The 27,152-nt window shown below is 42.7% G+C and overlaps 1 protein-coding gene across 5 annotated transcripts in view; it reads right to left on the bottom strand.

The window, feature by feature from the left end:
• The window catches only part of ugt8 (UDP glycosyltransferase 8), a 44,163-nt gene extending 17,320 nt beyond the window's left edge, over nt 1-26,843 (bottom strand). The window contains exons 1-4 of one of the 5 annotated variants that reach the window (XM_079499701.1): nt 26,802-26,843; nt 26,582-26,651; nt 10,371-11,203; nt 2,114-2,256 (exon numbers count right to left, since the gene is read on the bottom strand). In XM_079499701.1, coding sequence (XP_079355827.1) covers nt 2,114-2,256; nt 10,371-11,201 — 974 coding nt within the window. In that variant the 5' untranslated portion in view covers nt 11,202-11,203; nt 26,582-26,651; nt 26,802-26,843. Of the gene's footprint in view, nt 1-2,113; nt 2,257-10,370; nt 11,204-11,551; nt 11,566-26,581; nt 26,748-26,801 lie in introns of those variants that run through there. The other 4 variants (XM_079499703.1, XM_079499700.1, XM_079499702.1 and 1 more) reach the window with 4 other exon arrangements.
• Nucleotides 26,844-27,152: the final 309 nt, after the last annotated feature.

Raw genomic sequence — 27,152 nt, 5'->3', positions numbered from 1 at the left:
CTGTAAAGACAGATAACGTAGAAGAAAGCAAGGGCTCGCAACTCACTTTGATGCTCCAGAAAACGTGTATTCAGCGACACTGCAGCGCACGACATACGACGTTTTAACTATTAAGTATTTTTCAAGTATAAGTGAGATGACTAGGCAATGACATCATGTATACAGAGTATGTATACACAATGCAACAATATTGTCTGACATTATTATGGATGGGACTGATGTCTATTTGGAATACCCGAAATGTATGTAAGGTCACAGACATTTTATGGAGTTGGTACAACATATGTTTAGGAGAAAGAAATACGCTTATAGTTTCAAGATAAGATCGTTGGTTATACTTCCACCACCTATGTCATGCTAATTCCATTCCTAGGCCTTCCTCAGCTATCAAGCACAAAGCAACTCCACCATAGTCACAAGTTAACTCCACCATTTAACCTGTCATGGTAACTGATCTCGGCTCCACCCTCGCCACTCACCGAAGGCCTCGCTGCCATGGCAACTGTCAAGCTTTCCGCCCTATCTCTGCCCTCGCTCCAATAAGGGGAGAGTATGTACAGTATATATGCCCGTTTGTTTCACCCGTCACTCGTGCATTGTATCTCATACTCCTCCCTCCAATTTCTTGTACTCACATTTGTTTTCTAGTTTCAGGTTCCAGAGGGGGGGGGGGGGGGGGGGGTCTCGGATTGGAGGCGTGTCCTCATACGACCAGAAGGACGCCTCACTACTCAGACCCCAGGCCAAACACTCACGGTATCCTAACCCCCCTGGAGCCTCGGCCTTCTACCTATCATTCATACGCATCTAATCTCTATCACTCCCTTTTCATGTTCCTTTGTTCTTTTCTAAATAAAATGTTAAACCCATTTAGGCCCGACGTCGAAATAAAAAAAAAAGTCTTCTGAAAGAATATATATATAAGATTTGTGCCGCATTTTCACGATTTTTCATGAATAGCAGACCTACAAGCTCGTAGATCTTGTAGATCTGCTATTTTTCAATAGCTAAAGTATAACATAATGCTTAGTTAAAACACCAAAAGGGGTTCCCGCCCAGAATGGGTTAAAGGAGAATTCCATGCTAGAAGGCTTTCTTACCTTTATTTGTAGTTGTTACGTCCCCACCAAAAGAGGTCCAGGTGTTATTTTGTGCAAAAGTGCATTATTGGCTATTTCCCCCTAATATAAGCCCTCAATGGCGGTTGGGTTTTTGTGCTAATTCGCTTATTTCCAGCGAAATAAGTAGTAAAGTGTTCCGCTTGGGGTAATTATGAAGAGAGGATATATACAAAAAAAAAAGAGTTTTGAGCGATGGAAATAAGCAAATTAGCACAACACCCCAATGCCCCATTCAATTCAATTCAATTCAATTCAATTCATTGAGGGCTTATATTAGGGGAAATATAGCCAATAATGCACTTTTTCCACAAAATAACACCTGGACCTCTTTGGTGGGGACGTACTGTAACAACTACAAATAAAGGTAAGAAACTAAGAAAGCCTTCTAGCATGATAAACGATGTTTGATTGAATGCGTGGTCTGTACTAGTGAAAGGGCTATTAACTGATAAAAAAACAAATGCCATTGTTGGAAAAGTCATTGAAGTTCAACCTTGACTTACGGGTAGTGATATGTACAAAAGAATCATTATGAAAATCTGCACATTTGCATGATCATTATGGAAGCAAACCATGTGACCAACGTTCTCTCTAATATTTCATCGGGGCTGAGCGAGCACCCAAAACCCCCCGAGCGGTGCTTCAGCAACAGTGTGTGTGCGTGCGTGCGTGCGTGCGTGCGTGCGTGGCACATAATAATGCACATTCCGGGCACGTGCGTGTCCGCACATTACAGGGAACGTTGTCTGTGACTAACCCATTTTGGGCGGGAACGCCTTTTGGTGTTAGCATTATGTTATGCTTTAGCTATTGAAAAATAGCAGATCTACAAGCTGCTATTTTTGAAAAATCGAAGAACGACTGACATAGAAACATAGCTTTTTCAGAAAACTGTCAGGATGTAAAAGACATTTTCAGCATCTGATCTCAGGTCAAAAAGGGGCTAAGTGACTATGAATGAGTGACAGACAGTGCCAGTGTGAATACCGTACCTCCAGACCACGTGCTGGGGGAGTCTGGCCAAGGCCCCGGCCAGCTTGTGAGCGATGTCGTGCGACAGGTACTTGACCCCGGCTCCGAATGACACCACCACGAAGCCGTGCTCCGCCGTGTCGTTGACCCACGTGTCAAATTCCTGTCGGGAACGGAGGGGAAAAAAAGAGAGATATGTTTCAAGCTTTTCAAACAAAAACACAGCAAACTTTGACCCTCTCTGAATGCATATCCGACCGAAATTTGCCTCAGTGTCGTCACCAACTTTCCGGTTGCTTCATGAGCAAGCAAATCGGAGCGACCATGTGTGACCAACCCGGAGCCCCGATGGCAGCGTTCTGCATAAAGTCAATAAGTATTGGCGACACAAATAAGAGCTATTTTAAGCATGTGTGCAACATGACAACTGTTTTAAAGTATTGTACAGTAACAACTAAAGTCTCTTTAATGTTTATGTTGTACCATTACTACAAAACAATTAAAAAAAAAAAAGGTATTTAAGATCATTAAAGCTGGGCTGTTGCCTGAGTCCCAATGCATTTCTGCCTACTTCCGGTCCAGGGCTTAATTGGCCCAGTTGGTTGTCCCCACGCTCAATGCGTATATAGTCTATGTAGGAGAGCCTCCATTGGACTGAAGCCCCATGAAGTGAACGCAGTTTGCGTAACTCTTGTCTATATCTAAGGCTCTGTCTATCACAGGTTCATGTGAACCTACGGTGGGGTTGTCATGGTTTGTTATCTGCCCTCATAGCCAATGCATCATAAAGGTTTACAGCCAGTATTAAAGACAACGGCATAGGCTTATCTCCGTCTCTCTGCGATGATTCATCACACGCCATAAATAAATATAGGTTGGATAAACATGAGAACATCCATCCAGCTCATAACCAACCAGTGTCTTTACAAAACAAATGGGCGGCTGACATGTTGCACAACGGTATAAAGCACTTATATGATTCATTTTGTATAACTGTTTTACTTTAATTGACTTTATTTAACCTTTATCCAGTAAAAAAAAAAAAACACATTGAGACCGAGTCTCTTTTGCGAGCGGGAACTGGCCAAGCGGCAGAAGCAAAACTACACTTCAATGCTTACATCGTACATGTCAAATTACAGCCAAATAATACATCCTCCATGACAATACCTCAAGAATGTACGTATACAACAAATCTCCAACAATGGTACACTAACAGTAACCGGGCGGCAAAAATCGTGCACAGAGCAAATTACACAATGTACTCAGGGACACAATGTACATTATAATACTCTGAAGATAATACATGTGAAGGGTCAGACAACACTCTCTTTGACAGACTGAGAGAAAACGGTGCTCAGTCTGTCAAAGAGAGTGTTGTCTGACCCTTCACATGTAATGTATTATCTTCAGAGTATGAGCTGTTACCCTCTGGTAGACGCTACGGAGCGTGTCATTGCAAGAGCAACCGCTTTAAACTTTCTTTTCTTCCCACTTCAATTGTCCTACTAAACAACCGCCACATAGTTCATAGTTCTTAGTGGGGAAGGGACTTTGACCTTCATCAGTTAGTTAATGCACTTATACCTGTGATACTATAAACTGTGAATACTATAGTACTTTACATTTATATACCTCCTCTGACTGCAATTTTGCACCTTTCTTGTGATACTGTACTTGTACATTGCTGCTACTGTGTATTGTCTAATGTGTATTGTCTGTCTGTACTACTGCACTTTTGCCCAAGACAAATTTCCCCTCGTGGGACAATAAAGTATATCTCATCATCTCATCTCATAATTTGGTCTTTTATTAATTATTAGAGCAAATGAATCAATCATTGCATCAACTCTACCGATCACTCTACAGATGGAAAATGCATGTTCCGTCTGTAGAGTGATAGAAGTAAACAAATGAGCAAATAAAAAAAAGTAAGCGAATGTATCGTGTTGACTAACAAAAAACAAAAAGCAAATTAAAATGAAGTCTACCAGCTTTCAATGCAACCACGCTGCGAGGTGACCAGAGGTCATTTCCAATTCAAAGCAACTGCTCCTCATATACATTCACAATCAGCATAATATTGCCCTCAGCTGTTGTTGTGCTCAACCTTTGGACTGCTGCGCTGCGTTTGGTTTCAAAAATGAACCTTGACTGCTCCATAAAACTCCTTGAACAAACACCCCAATGACTTTGAACAAGAGGGGAAAACTCAAGCGAAACTCTTTCAATAGAAAAGATTTGCTCATGACAACAATAAAAAAGTTAACTTGAGCTTGAGCCAAAAAGGTTTTAACACTGAAATGTTCTGAAAGTCTTATTGCTCCAAATGATGCGACGTGTGCAGATTGTGCACCTTCTCCGTTGCTCTGTTGAAATCCAATCAGCTGTAAACTTTAATTAAACTGTAAACTTCAGTGAGTGCTTTTTGTAAAAAATGACTCACTGGTAACATCTTCGTCAACAGACTGACTTTATATCAAAATAAATTGTGTTGAAGACGTAGACGCATATATACTGCATAACTGCACCATGGACAACATAATGTCTATATCAGTGTGATAAGAAATACCACATTTTAATGAATGTTTGATGTGTGTCTAATTCTACTTATTCTTACTTCTAAATATAGCCAAATGCCAATTGTGTTATAATTATAGGCCTATCCAGCAGAGATGACAAAGTATAAATACAAATAAATAACACATTGAAAATGCAAACTTTGAACAGGCTTAGCTCACGAACCGCCCGCAATAAAACGTCGATACGCATATGCAAAGCAAAGTTACTATATTTACCCAGGGTATCTGGGCTAAGCTCAAGAACTTGTTTCCAGCCAGGCCCTGCTCATAGAACATTTCATGGTAGTGGTTCAATGCCTTGCTCAAGGGCACTTCAGCGGTGGTAATTTTAACGTGTCAGACCGCTGATTCGAACTGGCGACCTTCCGGTATCAAGACCGCTCCGCAATCCGTTCGGCCACCGCTGCCACACATGCCGAACAACTTTCGTGTTTTGCAGCTATATTTATTATCATTATTATCGTTATTATTATTAGTATTATTATCATTATCAGTCTTATTATATTGTTTATTGTGATCACTGATTACTATAGATTAATTTGTATTGTGTGTAATTTGAAGGTGTTTTATCCTTTGCAATATCTTAATCTATACCTTATGGCATACAATAGAAAATATGCCAATTTGATTTGGAGTCAAATACGGTAGCACTCCATCGTAGCACAACAGAATCTAGTGTATCAGCACAAAGAAAACTCCTTGAGCCAAATTTAGACGTTGTTTTTGCCGAGTGTCACGTCGGCTTCACTGCCCAACACTGAGGCAGTGGAAAATTAAGGAATGCCAGGGAATATTTCAAGCCTTGGAAAGGTATGACAATAGTGAACTATTCGAGTCTCCTCTCCTAATAGTCTCCTCCTCCTGAAGGAATGTTGAGCATGTTAACCCAGCATGTCGATGTCGGTCAGCAAAAAGCCTTGCTCACTTAGCTGATGGGGGGGCATGATTCCAAACATCCTGAGAAACAGAGGACTCACTGTTGGTGTGCGTGCGAGCGTGCGTGCGTGCGTGCGCGTACGTGCGGAATGCGCTACAGAGTATACGTTCATGTTTCTGACACAAACCATTTCTGGGTGTGCGATGCATGCAATGCATACGTACTAGACTGTGTACATGTGCGGGCGTACTGTACATGATACATACATGTCTTGTGTGCAAGGAATATTGTTATTAAACGTAAAAAAAAAAAGTCTCATTTTAGAACAGTGGGAGAAGGAACACTCACTAATGCTGCATTCTTATGGGATCAGGCAAGCGGTATAGACCAGGGGTTCTCAACCCGTGGGTCGCGACCCCTAGGGGGGGGGGGGGGGGGGGGTCGCCAAATTATTTTGTCAGTAAAAAAAAAAACGAAACTGAATGGCTGAATGGAAATTAAGAGTACACAGTCAATGCATAAACTTTCCTTAATGGTTATATCTGGTTTCAGTATTCATTTATGATATATTTTCTCTAATATTAAGGTTATTTTTGCGAGACATTGCCAAAGCATTTCCGGGGGTCCCCGGCCAAAAACGTCTATACCCCTGGTATAGACGGCAAACCGGAAGTCATTTTAGTGGTCGGGGAGCAGGACGCGTAAACGGAACAGCAGCCAGAACCGGCGACGGTAACGGCAGACGGCATATCAATGTTAAAATATTTAATCTTTTTTTTGCAGTTCCGTGCCGTCCAGCAGGTTTTTTGCCGTTTGCCGTCTATAATACCGCTTGCCTGATCCCATGTGAATGCAGCATTTGATGAAGGGCGACGGGAGGGGGAGCCGCCATATTTGAGTGATGGATAGACTGAGGACAAGGAGGAGGAGGAGCGGGGGGGGGGGGGGGGGGGGGGGAGAATGGTCCAGCTGCGGCAAATCAGGCCCTGAGCCCTGGCACAGAGCGGCCTCAGTGGACACACTGGCTCCCCTGTGTCCCTGAGGCCGCATGCAGCGCGGCCCTATACTGTCCCCACAACGCAGCCTCAGTGTCCCCATAAAGGAGTCTCAGTGTCCCCGGAGCCCGACGGGGGGGGAAACAATGGCCTCGTTCTCCTTCCACTTCCATTATGACCCCCTCCGCCCCCCCCCCCCCATGCGACACAATGCTGCCCATTGGCCGGAGTGGCATTCCAAAGCCCCCCCGCAGTAGATACCGCGGGCCCTCGTCTCCGACCGTCCAAACAAACGGACTTAACCCCCCCCCCCTCTTCTCGCCACACGCCTCTGTCCCTTCTTCTTCTTGTTCGTGACTCGACCTCCCTCCTCCTCCCCCCCTATATGCTTTGCCTCCATTCAACCCCGAGACCCAGGCCAGCCAGCCTGACTGACCCCCAGACAGGACGAGTCAAAAGCCCAGCGCATCATCCATAATTACAGTGCTTCCTGTTGATGCGACTCGAGAACACACAGTAGAGAAAGAGAGAGACCGAGTGTCCTGAAATCACTCCCCTACACACTACAGAGCAGTGGTTTTCAACCCTTTTCATGTCAAGGACCATCATTTATTCGGCATTTGAAGCCACGGAGCCACCGTTGTATGACATAGTATTATGCGTGTCTTAAGTACCAGGTCTTATTACTTAACTTAAGACCTGGAGGCGTGATCAATGCCATTTGGCCACTCAGAATAGCCAAATGGCATTGACCACGCCTCCAGGTCTTAAGTTAAGACATAAGACCTGGTACTTAAGACACGCATAATACTGCCCTTAGACTCTCAGACCAAAGACTACGATTATTTTGTTGTTTTTGGATAGGATTTTGTCCACAATTCCATGCTGTATGTATTGATGTTGGTACCGTTAGGAGAGATAACAAAGGTTGATGAAAGTAACAACTATTCTACATTCTCTAATTGTGTAGTCTATCGACGTCTTGTAAATTTAGTAATGCGGATGTTTAACACATTTTGGGCGGGAACCCCTTTTGGTGTTAGCATTATGTTATGCTTTAGCTATTGAAAAATAGCAGATCTACAAGCTCATAGCGCGCCACCGAGTGGCGCGCTATGAGCTTGTAGGCCTGCTATTTTTCGGAAAATCAAAGAACGACATGGAAACATAGCTTTTTCAGAAAACTGTCAGGATGTAGACGACATTTTTAGAATCTGATCTCAGGTCAAAATGGGTTAACAATAATTTAACTGTTGAGAGCTTAAAAATGAAACAAAATGGACCCGTACGGGTCCATTTGGTTTCATTTTCATTTAAGATCTAATAAGGGTCCATTTGGTTCTCAACTCTCCATCATTTAGCTGCATGGGGACCACCTGGAACCCCCTCAAGGACCACCGGTTGAATCATTTAGCTGCATGGGGACCACCTGAACCCCCTCAAGGACCACTGGTTGAATCATTTAGCTGCATGGGGACCACCTGGAACCCCCTCAAGGACCACTGGTTGAATCATTTAGCTGCATGGGGACCACCTGGAACCCCCTCAAGGACCACTGGTTGAATCATTTAGCTGCATGGGGACCACCTGGATCCCCCTCAAGGACCACTGGTTGAGAACCGCTGCTATAGAGTGTCTAAGCCTCGTACAAAGCCAACAGCCGAGTTGACAAATCATGACAATAAACACAAAAAGAATTGGGGGCCGAACAAATAATTAGAAAGAAGAAAAAACGGTACAAAAAAGGTTTTTTCTTCTAATTATTTGCTCGGCCCAAACAAATGTTTGTTTATTGTCACGATTTGTCAACTCGGCTGTTGGCTTTGTCCGAGGCTTACAGGTCTTTAAATAAATATGTTTTGAAAAGTCTATGGGGAAAATGTATGGGGAATTAGCCCTTCTTCGCTAAGTCCCTCCCCAACCCGTCCAATAGGCACGTTAGCATCGAGAAGACAGGGCAAGCTGTCCTTCTCCCCCATAGAGATGCATGTTAAATGACGGGATTTCTCCATATAAACAATCAATCAGTTCAGTATGTCTTCTAAATCCAGTCAACCCAGGCCTGCAGTAGGCTGTGCACTGGACACATTTGCATGACATTTAAATAGAAATACGAGGAAATTACAGTGGGAGAAATCAACTTTTAACGACAGGAGTTTTCATGTTGCACGGTAAAGACTACGGTCATTAGTGTTATTGCCATCACCTGGGTGGGTCATTCGTGTTAACTTTCCCGACGTTAAGCTGCGTATGTGATACTATGTGTTCAACAACACAGCCATGCAAAAATAACACCTACAGCCATGAGGTGGCGAAAGCTTGACCTGCATAGCAACAGTTGCTAAACTATTTGCATTGGCATTGGACAACAACTTTTTGGGGTGGGATTTAGCGAAGGCCTATAAATTATCTTCCGGTGCCCTCGCAGGGGGCGGGACTGTGACGCTCTATATAGGGCATTAGTGATTATGCCATTTTGTAGTTGTGTCCGAATATATAGGGATTATTATTAATATACCCTGCTTATGCACTAGTGCAGGGGTTCTCAACCCGTGGGTCGCGACCCCTCGGGGGGTCGCCAAATTATTTTAGGGGGTCCCCAAATTATTACAAAAAAAAATGTATATATATATATATATTTTTTCACGATTTTTCTAAAATAGCAGACCTACAAGCTCATAGCGCGCCACTCGGTGGCGCGCTATGAGCTTGTAGATCTGCTATTTTTCAATAGCTAAATTATAACAATGCTTAAAACACCAAAAGGGGTTCCCGCCCAAAATGGTTTAAGGTTATTGTAGCAGTCAATTTATATTGGGGGTCGGGAGGGGGCGGGGCGGGGGTCCCGAGACATTGCCAAAGCATTTCCGGGGGTCCCCGGCCAAAAACGTTGAGAACCCCTGCACTAGTGGACTCGTCTTATCTCAAAATACAATTCAACATCACAAAGCCTGCCATCATGCATTGATTACGCTGAAAGACAAATGCAGACATTTATTATGGCATGCAAAAATGTGTTTTATAACACACTTTTATAACCAACTATAACTAGTAGTGAACGAGTGGATGACTTTGAACACAGCCATAGAGAGAGCTAGACAGAGAAGACAAGCAAGAACACATTGGATAAAGAAAGGGAGAGCAAAGAATCGCATGCAAAAAAATCAACACTTTGGGAAAAAAAAATATTTAAATGAGGTATAGGTTTGTGGAGGAGGGGGTAGATGTTGAGGAAGCAAGAACATAGGAGGGATACGTCAATGGATAAATGCGTGCGTGCGTGCGTTCGTGCGGACAATGAGGTCCGACAGACATGTGGTAGCCAAGGCATTGTGAATGAGACAAGCGGCGGATTGATTCCATCCATGAAAAAGCACCATTCTCCTGAGCTCTAGCTCTAGCAGGGCTACCACCAGCTTTGCCTGCAATGGATTCATTCATGACAAGTTCTGAATAATGAATTGCCATTTGTCAATGAGAGGGACATTTGACTGCAATTTGCTTTTAAGAAGAAAAGAGGGTAGGTTTCTCCGAAAACTCCCCATGGAACATAAATGAAGCTTTGAATCCCACACACACAACTACAGATTTGAATAATGTGAAAGTCAAACCTGCCAAGTACCCAGTTATGACATATTAGTCTCCTAAAATGGCATTATACTTCTTATTAGACAACACTTGTGATGTCGGCACTCGGCAATGGCAAAGAAACACAAATGACGGATAATAATGAAGAAAAGTCAAATCAACATGAACCCCGTGTCTCCATCCGTTTATATTTTTCAATGCATTGCGTTCTCTGTCCCGAGTATACGGTACTGACCTGTGGAAGAGGGTTGGGGGGCTTGGTCAGGATGCCCCCTATGTAGACGACGTGAGGCAGGGTGGGCCGGGGGAACTCCAGGGCCAAGTCGGTGCACAGCATCCACAGCCGGCTGCCTTGCACCAGGTCGGCCATGGCCACCTGGGGCTTCACCCCGTACTTCCTCATGATCCGGTCGTACTTGGGCAGCGCGATATAGTGGACCCCGAAGCGCGACACCAGGTAGACGGCCGTGTTGGCTACGCGCTCAAACAGCGACATGCGGTCCGTCAGCAGCGAGTTGAACTCGGGGACGTAGGAGAGCGGCGCCGGGGCGCCCACCTCGGCGGGGTACCACAGCCCCGTGCTGAACACGGCGTACTGGACGCCCAGGATGTGGGCGAGCACGAAGCCGCACATCTCGTTGGGGTCCACCAGCAGCAGGTCGAACTGGGCCTCCTTGAGCCGGGCCATGGTCTCGGCGCTGCCCACCACCGCGTCGCAGTTCTGCGAGTAGTGGTCGAGGATGTCGAACAGCTCCAGGAACGTCAGCCGGCCCGAGAAGATGTTGCTGACCTTGGACTGGAGGAAGTTGTCCGCCGTGGTGCTGTTGAAGATGCCCGGGTAGCGCTGGAAGTGGTAGTGGGGGGACGGCGGCACCTCGCGCCCCTCCGACACCAGGAAGTGCGTCTCGTGGCCCTCCTGGTGCAGCGCCGTGGCCAGCGTCTTGAAGATGTACAGGTGGGACTCGAACATGATGGGCGGCACCACGATCACCTTGGCGGCCCACGAGGCCCCGGGGCTCCAGCAGAGTAGGCCGAGGGGGAGGAGGAGTAAAGGAGGTAGGTGCATGGCTGCAAGGACAGAGAGACGGGAGCAATGTTAAAACTGTGTGTGTGAATGACAAATGAAGATAATAATAATAAGGGTATTCACTAGTAAGAGACCACACCTTCACTCAAGATTAACAGTTTATTGAAACAGAATGAGATCAATGCGGAATGGAGTGAGGAACCCAAGGTAGGGCGAGACTCAGGGTGGGGGCGTAGTCTCTGGAGCTGACTGGTCAACTTTGCGCTACTCGGAATGAGCGGTTGGTCGCCACTGCCCCCCCCTGGATTCCTAGAGAATCGAGGCGGAAGGAGGAGGTTGGCGAATTTGAAGAATAGTGAAAATAGCCGATCTACAAGTGCAGTACTCACAACCCATGTTTGGTCTGTCGTGAAGTAGACCAAACAACTTGGTTGAGAGATCGCAGGTGTATTAATACTGTGGTGATTGCACCAGGGATTGGCCGGGTGATAATGAAAGGCAGGTGAGTTTGATAAGGAGGGAGGAGTGGTTGATAATGAGGGAGGAGTGGTTAAGGTCAAGCGGAAGGAGGTCTCTTTTCCCGAAACTGCGTTGTATAAATACAACTTCCCATAATGATATGATATGATATGATATGATATAGTACTTTATTGTCAGTTCACACTGAAAATGTTCTTGCGACACAGCAGCCAAGTATGCAGAACACATATACGTACACACATTTGACATAACACAAAGAACAAGACAATTTACATACATAAAGACATGAAGACAAGAGCAATATCCACCGCTTAGATTATCCTGTGGCTACTACGACTCCTGATTAAGCCTCAAGGTCGACTGGTGGACAAAGGACCTCTTTAGTCTGACTTTATTGTATGCTGGTACACCATATCTCCTTCCTGAAGGTAGCAACCTATATTCTCCATACAACACATGCTTAGTATTAGAGGTGATATTCCTTGCTAACCTTAGGATGCTGTTATCATACGTGGATGTATAAAGTTTCTGAAGTTGTTGTCCAACAATCTTTGAACAAATGTTCAGTTGTTGTTGTTCATTTGTGACTTTAGGGCTGCAGACAAACATCCATACCAGGTGGTACTACAGTACTGAAGAACACTCATAATAACATAATAATGATAATAATAACTGGAAAAGTCGCAATTTAAAAAAATTGCAAAGTGTGGTTGCTGCAGTCGCTTACATAGGCCCCTCCCACTAATATTGTCAGCCAATTACAATGTCACGTTACCCCTGTAACGTGTCCTTTGGGCAACCACACTAATAATAATAATAATAAAATTATATAATAATAATAAGCTTTATTTATAGAGCACCTTTCATGACACGAGTGCAGCGCAAAGGGCTTTACAAAACAAATAAATTACAAAAAACTAAAACATATCAAACAACATAAAAATGGAAGCACAGTCAAAGTACAAAAGAAATGCTAAAAACAGCACACAACATCAAAATCAGAGCAAGGTCAGTGAAAAGCACAAGACAGAGGCATACAAAATTAAAAAGGCATAAAAAGGCATTGAAATAGGCAGAACAGTGAGTTTAACAGAAACATAAAAGGTAAAAAGAAACTCATCAAATGCAAGCGTGAAAAAGTAGGTCAAAGCTGTGTATTTAAAATGTCTAGAGAGGGTGCCAGTCTAAGGTGCATTTGGAGTTTATTCCAGGCCGTCGGCCCATAGAAGCAGAAAGCTGCTTCACCATATTTCTTAGAAGACTTTTTTTTTTTAGGCTTTGCAAGTACGCCAGCAGTGGCGGACCTAAGGGGGGCGGTTTGGGACATGCTGTACCTGGACAGGCAGTCATGGAGGTAGGTGGGTGCAAGACCATTTTAAAGATTTATAAACAAGTAAAATTATTTTAAAATCAATCCTAAAAACAACCAGGCTAATAATTCTGTCAAAGCCAATGACAAAATGAAAACATGTCACCAACACTAAGCACATTTACCATCAAATGTCTATTAAAAAAAAGATAATAATATCTAGTATCTAAATAGCATATTTGTCACACAAAGTATATAGAGCTTAAGTGGTTAGGTTTTATTTATACATTATGTAGAGGCTAAATATCATTATCTTGTGTGGCAAGAGTAAATTATTAAGAAACTGTGATTTATAATCTTTTATATTTACTGCCTCTCATGACAAGAGACTTTACTGTGAAAACTCTGCTCGCCTTTGGTGAATGAGTTCGTCCCCACCCATCAAATCTTCAAGGGTTACTAACTTACTATAATCTATATGCAAACAGACCATGAGCATAAACCATAACATGTAAAGGAATAGCTGAACTTATCAACCCATTATGAACAGGAACCCCTTTTTGTGGCAGCGGTGGCCGAACGGATTGCGGAGCGGTCTTGATACCGGAAGGTCGCCAGTTCGAATCAGCGGTCCGACACGTTAAAATTACCACCGCTGAAGTGCCCTTGAGCAAGGCATTGAACCACTACCATGAAATGTTCTATGAGCAGGGCCTGGCTGGAAACAAGTTCTTGAGCTTAGCCCAGATACCCTGGGTAAATATAGTAACTTTGCTTTGCTTTGGTGTTTTAAGCATTATGTTATGCTTTAGCTTTAGCAGATCTACAAGCTACCGAGCAATATTTGAAAAATGTATATATATTCTTTCAGAGTGAACGTTTTTATCTCAAATCTTTGCTTCTGGGGGGGGGTCCCTGGAACAACATATTACAGATGGGTGGTCGGTGGCCGATTACATATATTGTTGGGGGTCCTTGACATGAAAATGTATGAGAACGACTGACATGGAAACATGGATTTTTCTGAAAACTGTCAGGATTTAGAAGACATTTTGTAGAATCGTCCTCAGGTCTAAATGGGTTAAGGGGCGAGCCGGATCATTAACTTTGAAGCATTTACCTTATTTGACCCTCCTGGTCTACCTCTCATAAATCATATTAAATAGGCTCATCAGAAGGGATTATTATGCTTCATAATCTTTACCACACTGTTTGGCAAAGTGGGATCTGGGGACCCCCACGGAGTCCCTGGGGTGGAGGTTCAAGGGGCTTCCAGCATATTTTTTTAATTTATTTATAGTTTTTTAATGTTCATACCAGCAGCAGTTGGTCACAACATACAGATCACCTACCGTATATACAGGGAGAAAAGAAAAATGAGGGGGTACAAAAATGTTTTGTTTTTTCCCTACAACCTCCTACCACCCCCCCACCCCCCTCCGCCCGACAGTGACACTTATTGGAACAAAAACATACAAAAAATGAAAATAATTTACAAAAAATAAGTACAAATATGAGAATAGAGTTAGCTCTGTTCTTCATCGGCACTCCTTCCAGTACACCCTACCTACAGCCTCCACCCGCCTACACTGCATGCGCATGACCAAAACTGCCTCCGAGCACAGGCCTATATGCATGATATTTTCACCTCAACCTGCAGTCAGTGGGTGAACACTAAGCAGTGAGTGTTAGAGAAAGGGGGGGGGGGGGGGGGGAAGAGAAAGGAACTAGAAAAAGTGCCCTTCTGGGCACAGGTCTCCACCAGGAGGATAGGAGTGTGTGTGATGTTTTGCAAAATGTTTAGGAGTAATATATAAACATGTTCTTTTGTTTGTTTGTTTCTTGCAACAATTTTCTTCATTTTGTTGAGGAAATGCAGAGCCAGATCACTCATAGCATCTCTGAGGATAGAATTCTGAATGAGCAGGACATGTGCAGCATTTTGTACAAAACGAGCTACTCCTGAAAACTTTGGAAGGCAATCTTAGCTAATCAGTGTAGAATCAGAGAAATCCAACAGGCTCGTCTTGATCACATGACTACAGAGATCATGTGTACCGATTTGCGTGAGATTTGGATGAAATCTGTGTGACTAACATAAAGAATGTTTTGCAACAGTTTTACAGAAATCGGCCTCATGGTGGCGCTATAACCGGCAGATGTGGAGGGATGCAGGGAAAATGTTTTTCCATGGCCTCTAGGGAGTGTGCATACATAAGTTGTATACAGATTGATGCAGTTATAGGTAAAAACAGGAATTGGCCTGTTATAGCGCCACCGTGAGGCTGATTTGGGGAAAAAATAGTGGTATGTCGTCCTCGGCCTAGTGGAAATATGTGTGTATAATTTCATGGAAATTGGACACTGTGTTTGTGATTTGTGGCATTTTGTTCGAAACGGACCCATCATGTGAGCTTTGGAAGCCAATCTTAGGCAATCAGGATGGAAGATGGGAAATTGTGCAGATCCGTGTTGATCACATGACTATGGAGATAGTGTATACCGAATTGTGTGATGTATGGATAAAATGTGTACGAGTTATCTACAGAAATGTGTTTTGCCTAAAACGGCCTCATGGTGGCGCTATAACAGACCGTTGAGGAATATTTGGGGCAGAGGTTCGTCGTTGGCATCCAGGGAGTGTGTGTGCACAATTTGGCATGGATCGGGCCAACGGTGCCGGAGATTAGCTGATAACGGACGGACGGAAGGACGGACGGAAGGACGGAGTGTAAAACATACTCTCTCCCCATGCCTTCGGCCTGGTGGAGGCAATAAATAAGAGGATATGCAGATGTAGAGAATAGGAGAGCAGCGTGGTCTGGGTGACTAACACCTCATGGTGTCTCGTCTGGGGGTAGTAGGGCTTCCAGCATATTAGACAGGATATTGTTGTCTGTGAATTTGGATATTGTACTATTGTGATATGGCATACGTGTCTTATAAAAATATAAATATCGGATTAGGAAAAATCGATCAAAATCGAATGATCGGAATCGGATCAGGAGCAACAAAAAAAACCCCTAGTTAAACCACTTAAACCCTAAAAGCTTACAACACGTCACATCGCGATGAGTTGTGAGCGTGGAGATTGGCTATTTTTGAAAATAATCTTGACAAATCTTCTCTTTTGGGGCTCCCTGGCGCAAAACCTTTTCAACAGGGGGTCCGCGGACAAATAAATCTGGAGATCGTTGATATGAAAATGTTTCAAAACCACTGCTTTTGTGCTTTTTCGTACGAAATATTATATCATTTAAACCGTCCGTGGAATACTCTTTCTGTCAAAACTCAAAATCTCAATGTCATCTCTTGAATAGTTGTCACATTTTAGTCACCTGGAATGTTTTAGTGTTAGTCTAGTTTCAGTCGACTAAATGTCATAAGATTTTAGTCCACTAAATCTACAGTTGATTTAGTCGAATAAAATGTATTTTGGCGGGCCTTGATGCCGTTGTAATGACTGGTTTTACACTTGCTGAAGATAGCCGATCTACAAGCTCACAACGCGTCGCGCTGTGACACGTTGTGAGCTTGTAGATCGCCTATTTTCAGCATGCAACCAAGTGTTAAATGACTTATACTGGATCTCTTGTCCACTAGTCACTTCCTAAACATTTTAGTCTAGTTTTTAATCTGTTGACGAAATTGTCAATACATTTAGCCTTAGTTTTTGTCATCATAGCTTCGTTTTCATTTAGTTTTCCTCAGTGAAAAAAGGTAGTCGACGAACAAAACACTGTTGTGAGGGTGACTTTCATGAAATGCGCGCGTCTCACTTCTTGACCTTTTGCCCTCGTCCTCGTCGCTTCGTCTCGCCCCACCTCCGTCCCTCCTCTTACCCTGACTGTGTGCACACGGTCACCGCTGACATGGCGTGGGTAGCACCAGCGTCATTCTAAACCTCCGGACGGACACACTCTCGACAAAATACAAAAGAGCCATTATAGTCGTTTCACCATGTTCTTTCTACATGCCCACGCTCGCTCACTCACTCACTCACTCTGCCCCTAGTCTGTTCCACCGTCTACACTTGAAAGATGATTTGTGAAGAGACCCAGAAATCAAACATCTTTTGTCGAGTTTATGATAATAACTAACTGTATAGGGATCTATTATCTCATGGGGTGTGACACCTGGCTGTATAGGCCTGTGTTTGGCTTCTGCTCAAAGCGGTGCGTCACAGTCAGACATGCCTTGGGGACAAATGTGAGCTGTGCCACTTATAGTACTACTCTTTCATTCCCTACACTGTTGTTGTAATGCCTAGAATGCAGGATTGATGAGATGATATATGCTACTGCAAGATATTCGCCAGAGATACTCCGATAATCGGCCGGTGATCGGCCATATCTGCCAATATTCACTCTGATCGGTAAGCGGCATTTACCCTATCTGTGATCGGCAATTTACCCTATCTGGAGAAACTGATCTTTTACACCATTTAACCCATTCAGGCCTGACGTCGAAATTTAAAAAAAAAAGTTTTCTAAATCATGACAATTTTCGGAAAGATTTGAGGCACATTTTAACGATTTTTCAAAAATAGCAGACCTACAAGTTCATAGCGCGCCACTCGGTGGCGCGCTATGAGCTTGTAGATCTGCTATTTTTCAATAGCTAAATTATAACAATGTTTAAAACACCAAAAGGGGTTCCCGCCCCAAAATGGGTTAATGGTTAATGTGGTTAAACGCTAACGTGACATGGATGCGTTCCAGGTCTCAATGGATTAAGTGGTATAAATGTCAATCAGATATATAGTATAACAGGTCTAAACATGCTCCCCTTCCTCCCCACACACAGGAACCGTTTTGACGTGGGTTTTGACATAATATCATTTTGGAAATATTAAAATTTGCAACATTTCACAACATCAGTATCGGGCCTATCGGTATCGGACGATCATGAGAAAAACAATCGGTGATCGGTATCGGTCCCAAAGGACCTGATCGGAGCATCCCTAACATTCACCCCTTTTTTTGAGTGAAAACAAAACATACCTTTTCAGTTTAAAACTGTATCTCGGTTTCATTACATTTGAATTAAACCACTTTTTTTATTCTGCTGCAAATAAGTCAAAGGATTAACTTCAGAAAAGAGTGAAACGTCCTGTTAGCATTACGACACATATCAAGTGGCAGTCATATAGTCCATATGACTTCCGCCTGACTGACACCTTTCTCATCTGAACTAGATTATACAGTAGTGTATCAACCATCTGTTTAGCCACTATATGGGGTTTCTCTCCACAAACAGCTGCTGGGGCTTAAGTCGGTGGGGCGGGGGACTTTACTGTTGTCGGCCATTTTGTTTTTTTAGCATTGTTCTGAGGATAGCATTACAAACACTTCTCTGTCCAGACTGTTGACGGTAACCACGGAGACCAGCCACCATCTATACTGAGGACTAGTGTGATGCGTCATGACTTAAGTTACTAATGACAAGAGTCTGGTTACCCCCACCATGCACCACACACGGAGGGCTGAGGAAATCATATTGCTAACGAGAATTAAAGTCATTCAGACCCGAGGCTGATTCTAAAAGAAATTGGGCAGTTTTCTGAAAAACTAGCTGTTTCTGTGACAGTGGTGCTCAACCTTTTTCATGTCAAGGACCCCCACTCCCCCAGAATTATTTGGCCGTGCGGACCCCCCATCTGAAGTTCCGTTTTTGCTCTGAAAGAATATAATATTCAAAGATTTGCGCCACATTTTAAAAAATAGAAGATCTACAAGCTCATAGCGCGCGCTATGAGCTTGTAGATCTGCTATTTTTCAACAGCTAAAGTATAACATAACACAAAACACAGAACAGGGTTCCCGGTCAGGAACAGGTTAAAAAGGACAAAACAATGATCTATTAATTAGAAGACAAAAGCAGAGGTGGAAAATAACTGACAAAACCAAAATGACATTTTGCAGAAAGCCGACGTCTACATCGAATGCCGATTGAATGGGACTCTGTTCTTTTACAAACGTCTACGGTACACAACACTGAACATGCAGTGCCTTTGGGCTAGCTTGATCTTTTTTAATAATAGCCTATAGAGCGTCGCAGTCCCGCCCTCTTTCATGACGACGCCAGGCCCAGGAAATGATTCCCAATGCATTTTTCCCATAGACATTTCAAAAAGTATTTATTTAAAGACCGTTACGCCGCGGACAAAGCCAACTCGAGTCGTGACAACTCATGACAACAAACACAATATTTTGGGCCGAACAAATAATTACAAAGAAGAAAAACAACAAAAAAAGTGTTGTAACCTGCCGTTTTTTTCTTCTTTCTAATTATTTGTTCGGCCCAAAAAATTGTGTTTGTTGTCATGATTTGTCACGACTCGAGTTGGCTTTGTCCGCGGCGTAAACGTCTTTAAATAAATACTTTTTGAAATGTCTATGAGGAAAATGAACGTGGAATCATTTCCTGGGCCCTGGGCTCTGTAGGTCATTGGTTTTCCAGGGGGGGTCCCCAGCAAAGGTATAGCATAGCATCCTAAATGTACCTCTTTAGACATTTATATGTTGGCTATTCAGAAAAATAGCAGATCTACAAGGCAAGCTCATGCCTTGTACATCTGTTATTTACTTATTTCTGAAAATATATCGGAAAAATAATCGATGCAAATTTTGAATAATTTGGATTTTCTTTCTTTTTTTAACCCATTTTGGGCGGGAACCCCATTTGGTGTTTTAAACATTATGTCATAATTTAGCTATTGAAAAATAGCAGATCTACAAGCTCATAGCGCGCCACCGAGTGGCGCGCTACGAGCTTGTAGGTCTGCTATTTTTGAAAAATCGTGAAAATGTGGCACAAACCTTTGAATATATATTCTTTCAGAGTGAACGTTTTCTTTGCTTCTGAGGGGTCCCTGGAACGACATATTTTCAGATGGGGCTCGGTGGCCAATTACATATAATTTTTGGGGTCCTTGACATGAAATATTGAGCACCACTGATACAGAAACATGAGGTATTTCAGAAAACTGTCAGAATTTAGAAGACATTTGGGGGTCCGCGGCCAAATACATACTATCTGGGGGTCCTGGACGTGAAAAGGCTTGAGAAACACCGCTATCTGACCTCTGCACCAGTGTGTTCACGCCAAATCCAAAGTGTGACCAGAGTCTGTAAAAAGTCAATGGATAATATAACATGATGACCGCCATGTGATAAACTGCCATATAGTCTGAGAGCTATGAGATAAATTCCTTTCTTCAATAACCTACGCCCTAGACGTCATACATGGGCAACCGGCGGCCCCCACCATTACTTCAAATCAAATCAAATCAAACTTTATTTCTAGAGCACATTTACAAAAGACCAGAAGGTCAACCAAATGATCGCTGTACACGATCATAAAACAAGCCTACAATCAACACAAATAGCATAGTAAAACAACATCAAAGCAACAGTTAATTAAGGTCATCATGACATGACCTCATAAAGTGGCTCTTACACACAGGTTAAAACCTGTTAAGCCCCAGGTGGGTCCAGGGGGAAAATCCGCAGAATCAACATTGAAATTGCAGATTGATTAGGTCTCTATTGATTTATTGAGCTCAAGAGGGGAATTACCGTAGGTCAAACAACATTGAAAGCCAGGGAGAAGAGATGGGTTTTAAGTAAAGATTTAAAGGCCTCTAAGGAGCAGACAGTTCCAGAGTTTGGGGCCGGCCACTGAAAAAGCACGGTCGCCTGTGGACCTGTAATTGGAATTGGGCCCTCAGGTTAATATCAGAATACTGTGAGATGATTGCTTCAATTTGTTACAATTCCCAATAATTACTTCAGTCTAAATTAGTAGCTTAATGAGTAGTATTAAAATTGTTGTCTTTTTTATGTCCAATGTATTTGTATTTAGTTCACAAAGTTAACATAGGCCTAACTATAATTAAAAAGGTATCTGAAAGGCATTGACATTAAATAAAAAATGTTACTTTTCAGGATTCCATTTCAAAAATAGCAACAAAAAAAAAGAAGAAAAAAAAAAAGATTTCAATTCAAATAGGTATAGCAAAAATAGCAGACCTACAAGCTCACGCCGCACTGCGACACACTTTGTAGATCTGCTATTTTTTATATGACACTATATGCAATGTGGCCCTCTGGAGTGAGTGTGGAACGAACTATAGTGGAAGTCTCCATCTTTGAAGTTGGCCCTACAGGCCTACACTGAACACGGCTCAACTCTTACTTACAGGACAAAATAACCTACATTTACATTAAGTTCAACCAGTACACCATGAGTGCTGAAAGTATCAACATTGATGGTCTGTCATGTCTTAACACCAGAAGAGGAGATCTACCACACAGATATTTAAATAAATACGCGTATGCGTCAGATTAGACATCTCGGAATTGATTAAACATAACACACACATCTACAATTAAACAGCCATAGGCCTAATATTGTAAATCATCCACTTAGGCGGATTTATTGGCAGTCTCTCTCTCTCTCTCTCTCTCTCTCTCTCTCTCTCTCTCTCTCGATCGACATTCTCTCCATCCGTTTAGTTGAGTGAGAATTAAGCCACAAGGCTGCATTCAACAATGCCAGTTAATTAGCCTAATCTGTCCTGCTGCTGAGAGCGGAGAGAGAGAGAGATGCGACTTTCTGACCATACATGCACTGATTAAGTTAGTCGGTTTAGGCATTTGTCCAAGTCAAGTTACAACTTCATAATCACATGGTGGTGCAAGTCTGCGAGATAAAGCCAATCTCTGCGGCTCTCTCTGTGATTAGTAACCTACATTTGCCTCCCTTGAGGGGTTAAGCATCAGTGTACTATAGTACTATACCACATCGTACAGCGGTGTGTTGTTGACTCGTGTGCCGAAAATAGCAGTTGGGTTATTTGCATCGCGCGGCACCTTTGTACAGCAGAGTGGCCTATAGTACTACACCATGCTTTAGACCGCCATTATAGACAAGCGTACGCATTTGTCTCTCTGTGCTTTACAGATATCTTTAGATAGTTACTTGAATCTGGCATTTACATAGCCTATTCACAACATACTTGCATTTACATATTTAACATCCTTACATGCTTGCATTTACATATTTACAACATCCAAATGCATACTGTCTGTATTCCTCGAAGGCATTCTTCATGCTTTGAATGACATGACAAGAGAATGAGGAAATATCAAAACTGAACTGTTTATAATGGCAACATATGGCTTCTGTTCTAGCCCTTCAGTGACTTTTGTCCATGTACACTCTAGCATACATTTCTATGTGTGTTTATTTTTGAGGGGCGCTAGCCCCTCCTATATACAGGTTTAATGTTTGTTTTCAGATAAACAAACATAAAAAAAACGCCATTGACAATGAAGGGAATATTACGTCATCTTGTCCCCAAAACAGACATTAAATGCCATTAACAATAAAGAGAGTTTAATCTTTGTTTTGTCCGTGTTTGTTTTGCATCACCATTACATCACCCAATCACAGCAACACGAGTTAGACTTTAATATATTAGCGCCCCTCACTTCACACGGGTGTGATTTTTGATTCCTTGCGCTGCTTTTAGCTATTGCTCTTATTTGGTCCGTTAGTTAAATCCCCTTGCAATTCTGATACGAGCGGTGCTTTAAAAAGTCAATTACTATTATTAATAATAAGCTAATAATATGTACAGATCCATCACTAACACTCTCTCTTGCACACACTTTTTACAGTTATATTATAGGTTTAACCATTACGAATGATAAAATAAAATAAAAATGGTGCATTATATTCACCCATTCACACACACATTCACACACCGATGGCGGCGGAAACCATGCAAGGCACCAATCAGCACACCAGGAGCAATTAGGGGTTCAGAGTCTTGCTCAAGGACACTTCGACACTAACTCTGGGGAGCCCACAGGGTTTGAACTGGCGACCTCGCGGTTACCATCCAGCCACTCTACCCCTGAGCCACCGCCGCCAACATTGACTGTACAACCTCACTAACTCAACCACAACTGTGATCATGGCAATGTATGGTGATAAGGACATTATAGCATTATAGCATAGTGCATAGGAGTGGTTTTCAACCGTTTTCACATCAAGGCCCATTATTTATTCGGTATTGGGGCCACGGAACCACCATTTGATGACATTTAGCCTCTCAGAACATAAAACTTTGAATATTTTGTATAATAATTGTGGAGACTACGTAATGCAGATGTTTTAACAATAATGTTAACTCTTGCGAGCGTAAAATGAAACCAAAATGGACCCATGCGGGTCCATTTGGTTTCATTCAAAATGAAACCAAAATGGACCCATGCAGGTCCATTTGGTTTCATTCAAAATGAAACCAAATGGTTTCATTCAAAATGAAACCAAAATGGACCCATGCAGGTCCATTTGGTTTCATTCAAAATGAAACCAAATGGTTTCATTCAAAATGAAACCAAATGGACCCATGCAGGTCCATTTGGTTTCATTCAAAATGAAACCAAAATGGACCCATGCAGGTCCATTTGGTTTCATTCAAAATGAAACCAAAATGGACCCATGCAGGTCCATTTGGTTTAATTAAAAATGAAACCAAATGGTTTAATTCAAAATGAAACCATTCAAAATGAAACCAAAATGGACCCATGCGGGTCCATTTGGTTTCATTCAAAATGAAACCAAATGTTTTCATTCAAAATGAAACCAAAATGGACCCATGCGGGTCCTTTTGGTTTCATTTTACGCGCTCAAGAGTTAAAGATCTACAAGGGTCCATTTGGTTACCAACTCTCCATCATTTAGCCAAGGACCACCTGGAGGAACCTTCTCAAGGACCACTGGTTGAAAACCACTGGCATAGTGTATATGCCACTGACTGGTGAAGTTACACCATGACACAACTCTGTGAAAACTGTCAATTATGTTCCTAAGAGATGTAATAAGATATTAAGTTATAATATCCCATTCTTAACACATTTTGTGCGGGAACCCCTTTTGGTGTTAGCATTATGTTATGCTTTAGCTATTGAAAAATAGCAGATCTACAAGCTCATAGCGCGCCACCGAGTGGCGCGCTACGAGCTTGTAGGTCTGCTATTTTTGAAAAATCGAAGAACGACTGACATAGAAACAGCTTTTTCAGAAAACTGTCAGGATGTAGAAGACATTTTTAGAATCTGATCTCAGGTCAAAATGGGATAAATATCCCACACATTAGGAGTCACCACAGGCAAGGTACAACAGAGATGCACACTAGTGTGTGAGTAATTGCTGTATTGTGCTATTTGCTTTGGCAACGTATGATTTCTCATGACAATAAAGCCCTTTTGAATTTAATTGAATTGAATTGTGTGAGTGAGGCCTTATAATTCATCCGGAGAAGAAGCCTGCGGTCATCCACTTTTAATTGTAGCTCCACCATATCTGATGTCGCAACCATTCTATGGTTTACCACATCACTTGCATGCTGATACAGGTGGTTCCTCGTTAGGAAGAAAAGGGCCTCGATACTTTGTTTTGCAGTTCCCTTCCCAAAAGTTAATCTCTATAAATTAATTGTACGTCCAGTATCCCCTTTATACTCTGTCCGACTCCTTTGTTTCCCTTCCCTTCATCCACTACTCCACAAATTGTATTTGTCTTCCCTTGCTATTTTTCTGGACCATACAGCACTTGTCTCTGTAGCCATGTGGTTCACATGACGCTCGTACTCATGATGATTATCATGATATGTCATGTTCCAGGGCTATTGTCTCTGTAGCCTATATATTTTTCCTGAGTTTTGTTTTGTTTTGTTATCCCGTCCACAGAAACGAGTCAGACTGGCTCTAAGTGTTGCTACTTGCCACTAAATAAGGCAGATAAAGTAAGGTAAGACGAGATGGCAGCCAGCATAAACAAGTAAACGCCTGCAGCCTGCATGGGAATTAAGCTTTCAGAATGTTTGAGCAGCTTTGAATGGTCACTCACTCCCTCACCTGGCATGCAGGCATGCATCACTGAGAAAACTGTTGAGCCTTATTTCTTCGTCCTTTTTTGAGTGGTGCAAACCACTCCAACAACTGGCTTTGTACCCGTGTACCCGTGTTTGTTCGTACCAAAAAAACGAGCATGGTTGCTATGGTTAGCAACCAAAAAAACTAGCATGGTTGCTATGGTTAGTATGTGACGTAGTTAATGTACAGTAACTATAACAATAAATGTGTAGCTGCACCACTCAGTTCACACGGGTGTGATTTTTTTCAAACTTAACTACTGTATACAGGAGCGGTGGTCTCAAAAACATAGAGGAAAACTTGACACAACACGACTCGCTCACTGTACAAACTAAAGTAAAAACTTCTATTAGAAGTCTTTACTTCATTGTGTTATACAGGGAGCAAGTCGTGTTCTTTCTGTCAAGTTTTCTGCAGGCATGCAGGCCAGGCCCTCTCAACTGAACATTTACCCAATGATTCTATATTTGATATTCGAATGAGTCTATATATATCAGTGCTTTTTTTCCCAACCTTTTTCATGTCAAGGCCCACCACTATTCAATTGCCATTTGAGCCACGCGGACCACCATTCAATTAGATCTAGCCTCTCAGACCCAAGACTAAAGAATTCTATATTGCTGTCGTTGGATAAGATTTTGTCCACAATTCCATGCTGTGTTGATGTTGGTACCATTGGGGGAGATAACAGGCACACTTTGATCAAAATAGCAATTCTTCTACATTCTCTAATTGTGTGTAGACTTCTTTATTATTCTTTATTAAGTAATGCAGATGTTTAACAGTAATTTAACTCTTGAGAGTGTAACATGAAACCAAATGGACCCGTACGGGTCCATTTGGTTTCATGTTACACTCTCAAGAGTTAAAGATCTATAGCCTATAATGGTCCATTTGGTTAAAACCTGTCCATCATTTAGCTGGGGGACCACATGGAACCCCCTCAAGGACCACTGGTGGTCCCCGGACCGGACCATGCAGGGGTCCACCACTGCTATATTTGATATTCTAATGAGTCTATAGTATTATAGCTATAGCAGAAAGTTAACATGATGTTTCATAATAAGTTAACTATCCAATTAATTCATGCACAGTCGACCTGCCCGGGCTAGTTCTGAGTGAGTCATATATATGATAGGCTATCATACAGTATATCATCATGTTCTCCAAGTCAACAAAAGATAAGAGATAAAAAGATGAATGTTTGACTATTCGGTTGTTTATTAAATACCGAAAAGCCTTGATATCAATATCAGGTGGGCGATCGCCTCGCCCTATAGCTGTGTGTCGCGGACGGACGGACAGACAGACAGACAGACTGGATTATATAGTTCGTATGGAAAAACTTCTCACACTTGTTGCACAACAGGTTTCGAATACCTCCCTCACCTGAGATCACCCCCATCATGCACTGCAGCGGGGCTCTCTATCATCACCCCTCGGGTCATTTTTTTCTTTCTCTACTTTTAGACAAAAGACAACTCCGTCCCGATGGAATCCGGCTCTATTTTGCGCAAAAAAACCCAACAACAACCTTATACCAACCGCAACAACGAGTTCTGCCACATAAAAAGCCCATATGCATGGCACCGTGCACCTGTTGCGACGAGACGAGACAAGCGCAGCAAAACCAGCACGAAAAAAGAAAAACACCTGTAGGATTTTTTTTTAGATCTTACCTCGTTTACTTGGATTTTTAGATCCTGTGTGAGACAAGAAGAAGTAGTAGTCCGGGGCCCTAGAACATTACTGTAAAAAAATAAATAAAAAAAAGTGCAGAGAGAGAGAAGAGTATAAAAATAAATAAAAGAAAGGGGGAAAAAAAGGGAAGGGGGGCTGCTTGGAGCAACGCATAAATGTGGTCGAAGACGAGTAAAAAAAAGAGGACATGAGACTCACTGTATCTTTGTCAGGGGGGTGGGACTATTGGGCCGCACGGACCTGCACCCAGTGCACTGTGTGTGTGGGTGTGTGTGTGTGCGTGTGTGTGTGTGTGTGTGTGTGTGTGTGTGTGTGTGTGTGTGTGTGTGTGTGTGTGTGTGCGTGCGTGCGTGTGCGTGCGTGTTGTCACAGGGAGGAGAGGAGGAGGCGTGTCACAGCAAATGGGACACAGTGGTTGGCCGTATAGGACGTGACGAAAGGGAGGATCGTTAAGCCCTGGCTGTGACAGGTGGTGGTGCCATGCATCTATCGTTCACCTTTATACTGTCCGACCTAATCTATAGGCCTAATAAATATAATTAATGATAT

This window comes from Electrona antarctica (genome assembly GCF_951216825.1).
Source record: "Electrona antarctica genome assembly, chromosome: 4".
NCBI lineage: Eukaryota > Metazoa > Chordata > Actinopteri > Myctophiformes > Myctophidae > Electrona > Electrona antarctica.
The sequence above is the reverse complement of the archived record's forward strand: the minus strand, read 5'-3'. Positions and strand labels throughout refer to the sequence as shown.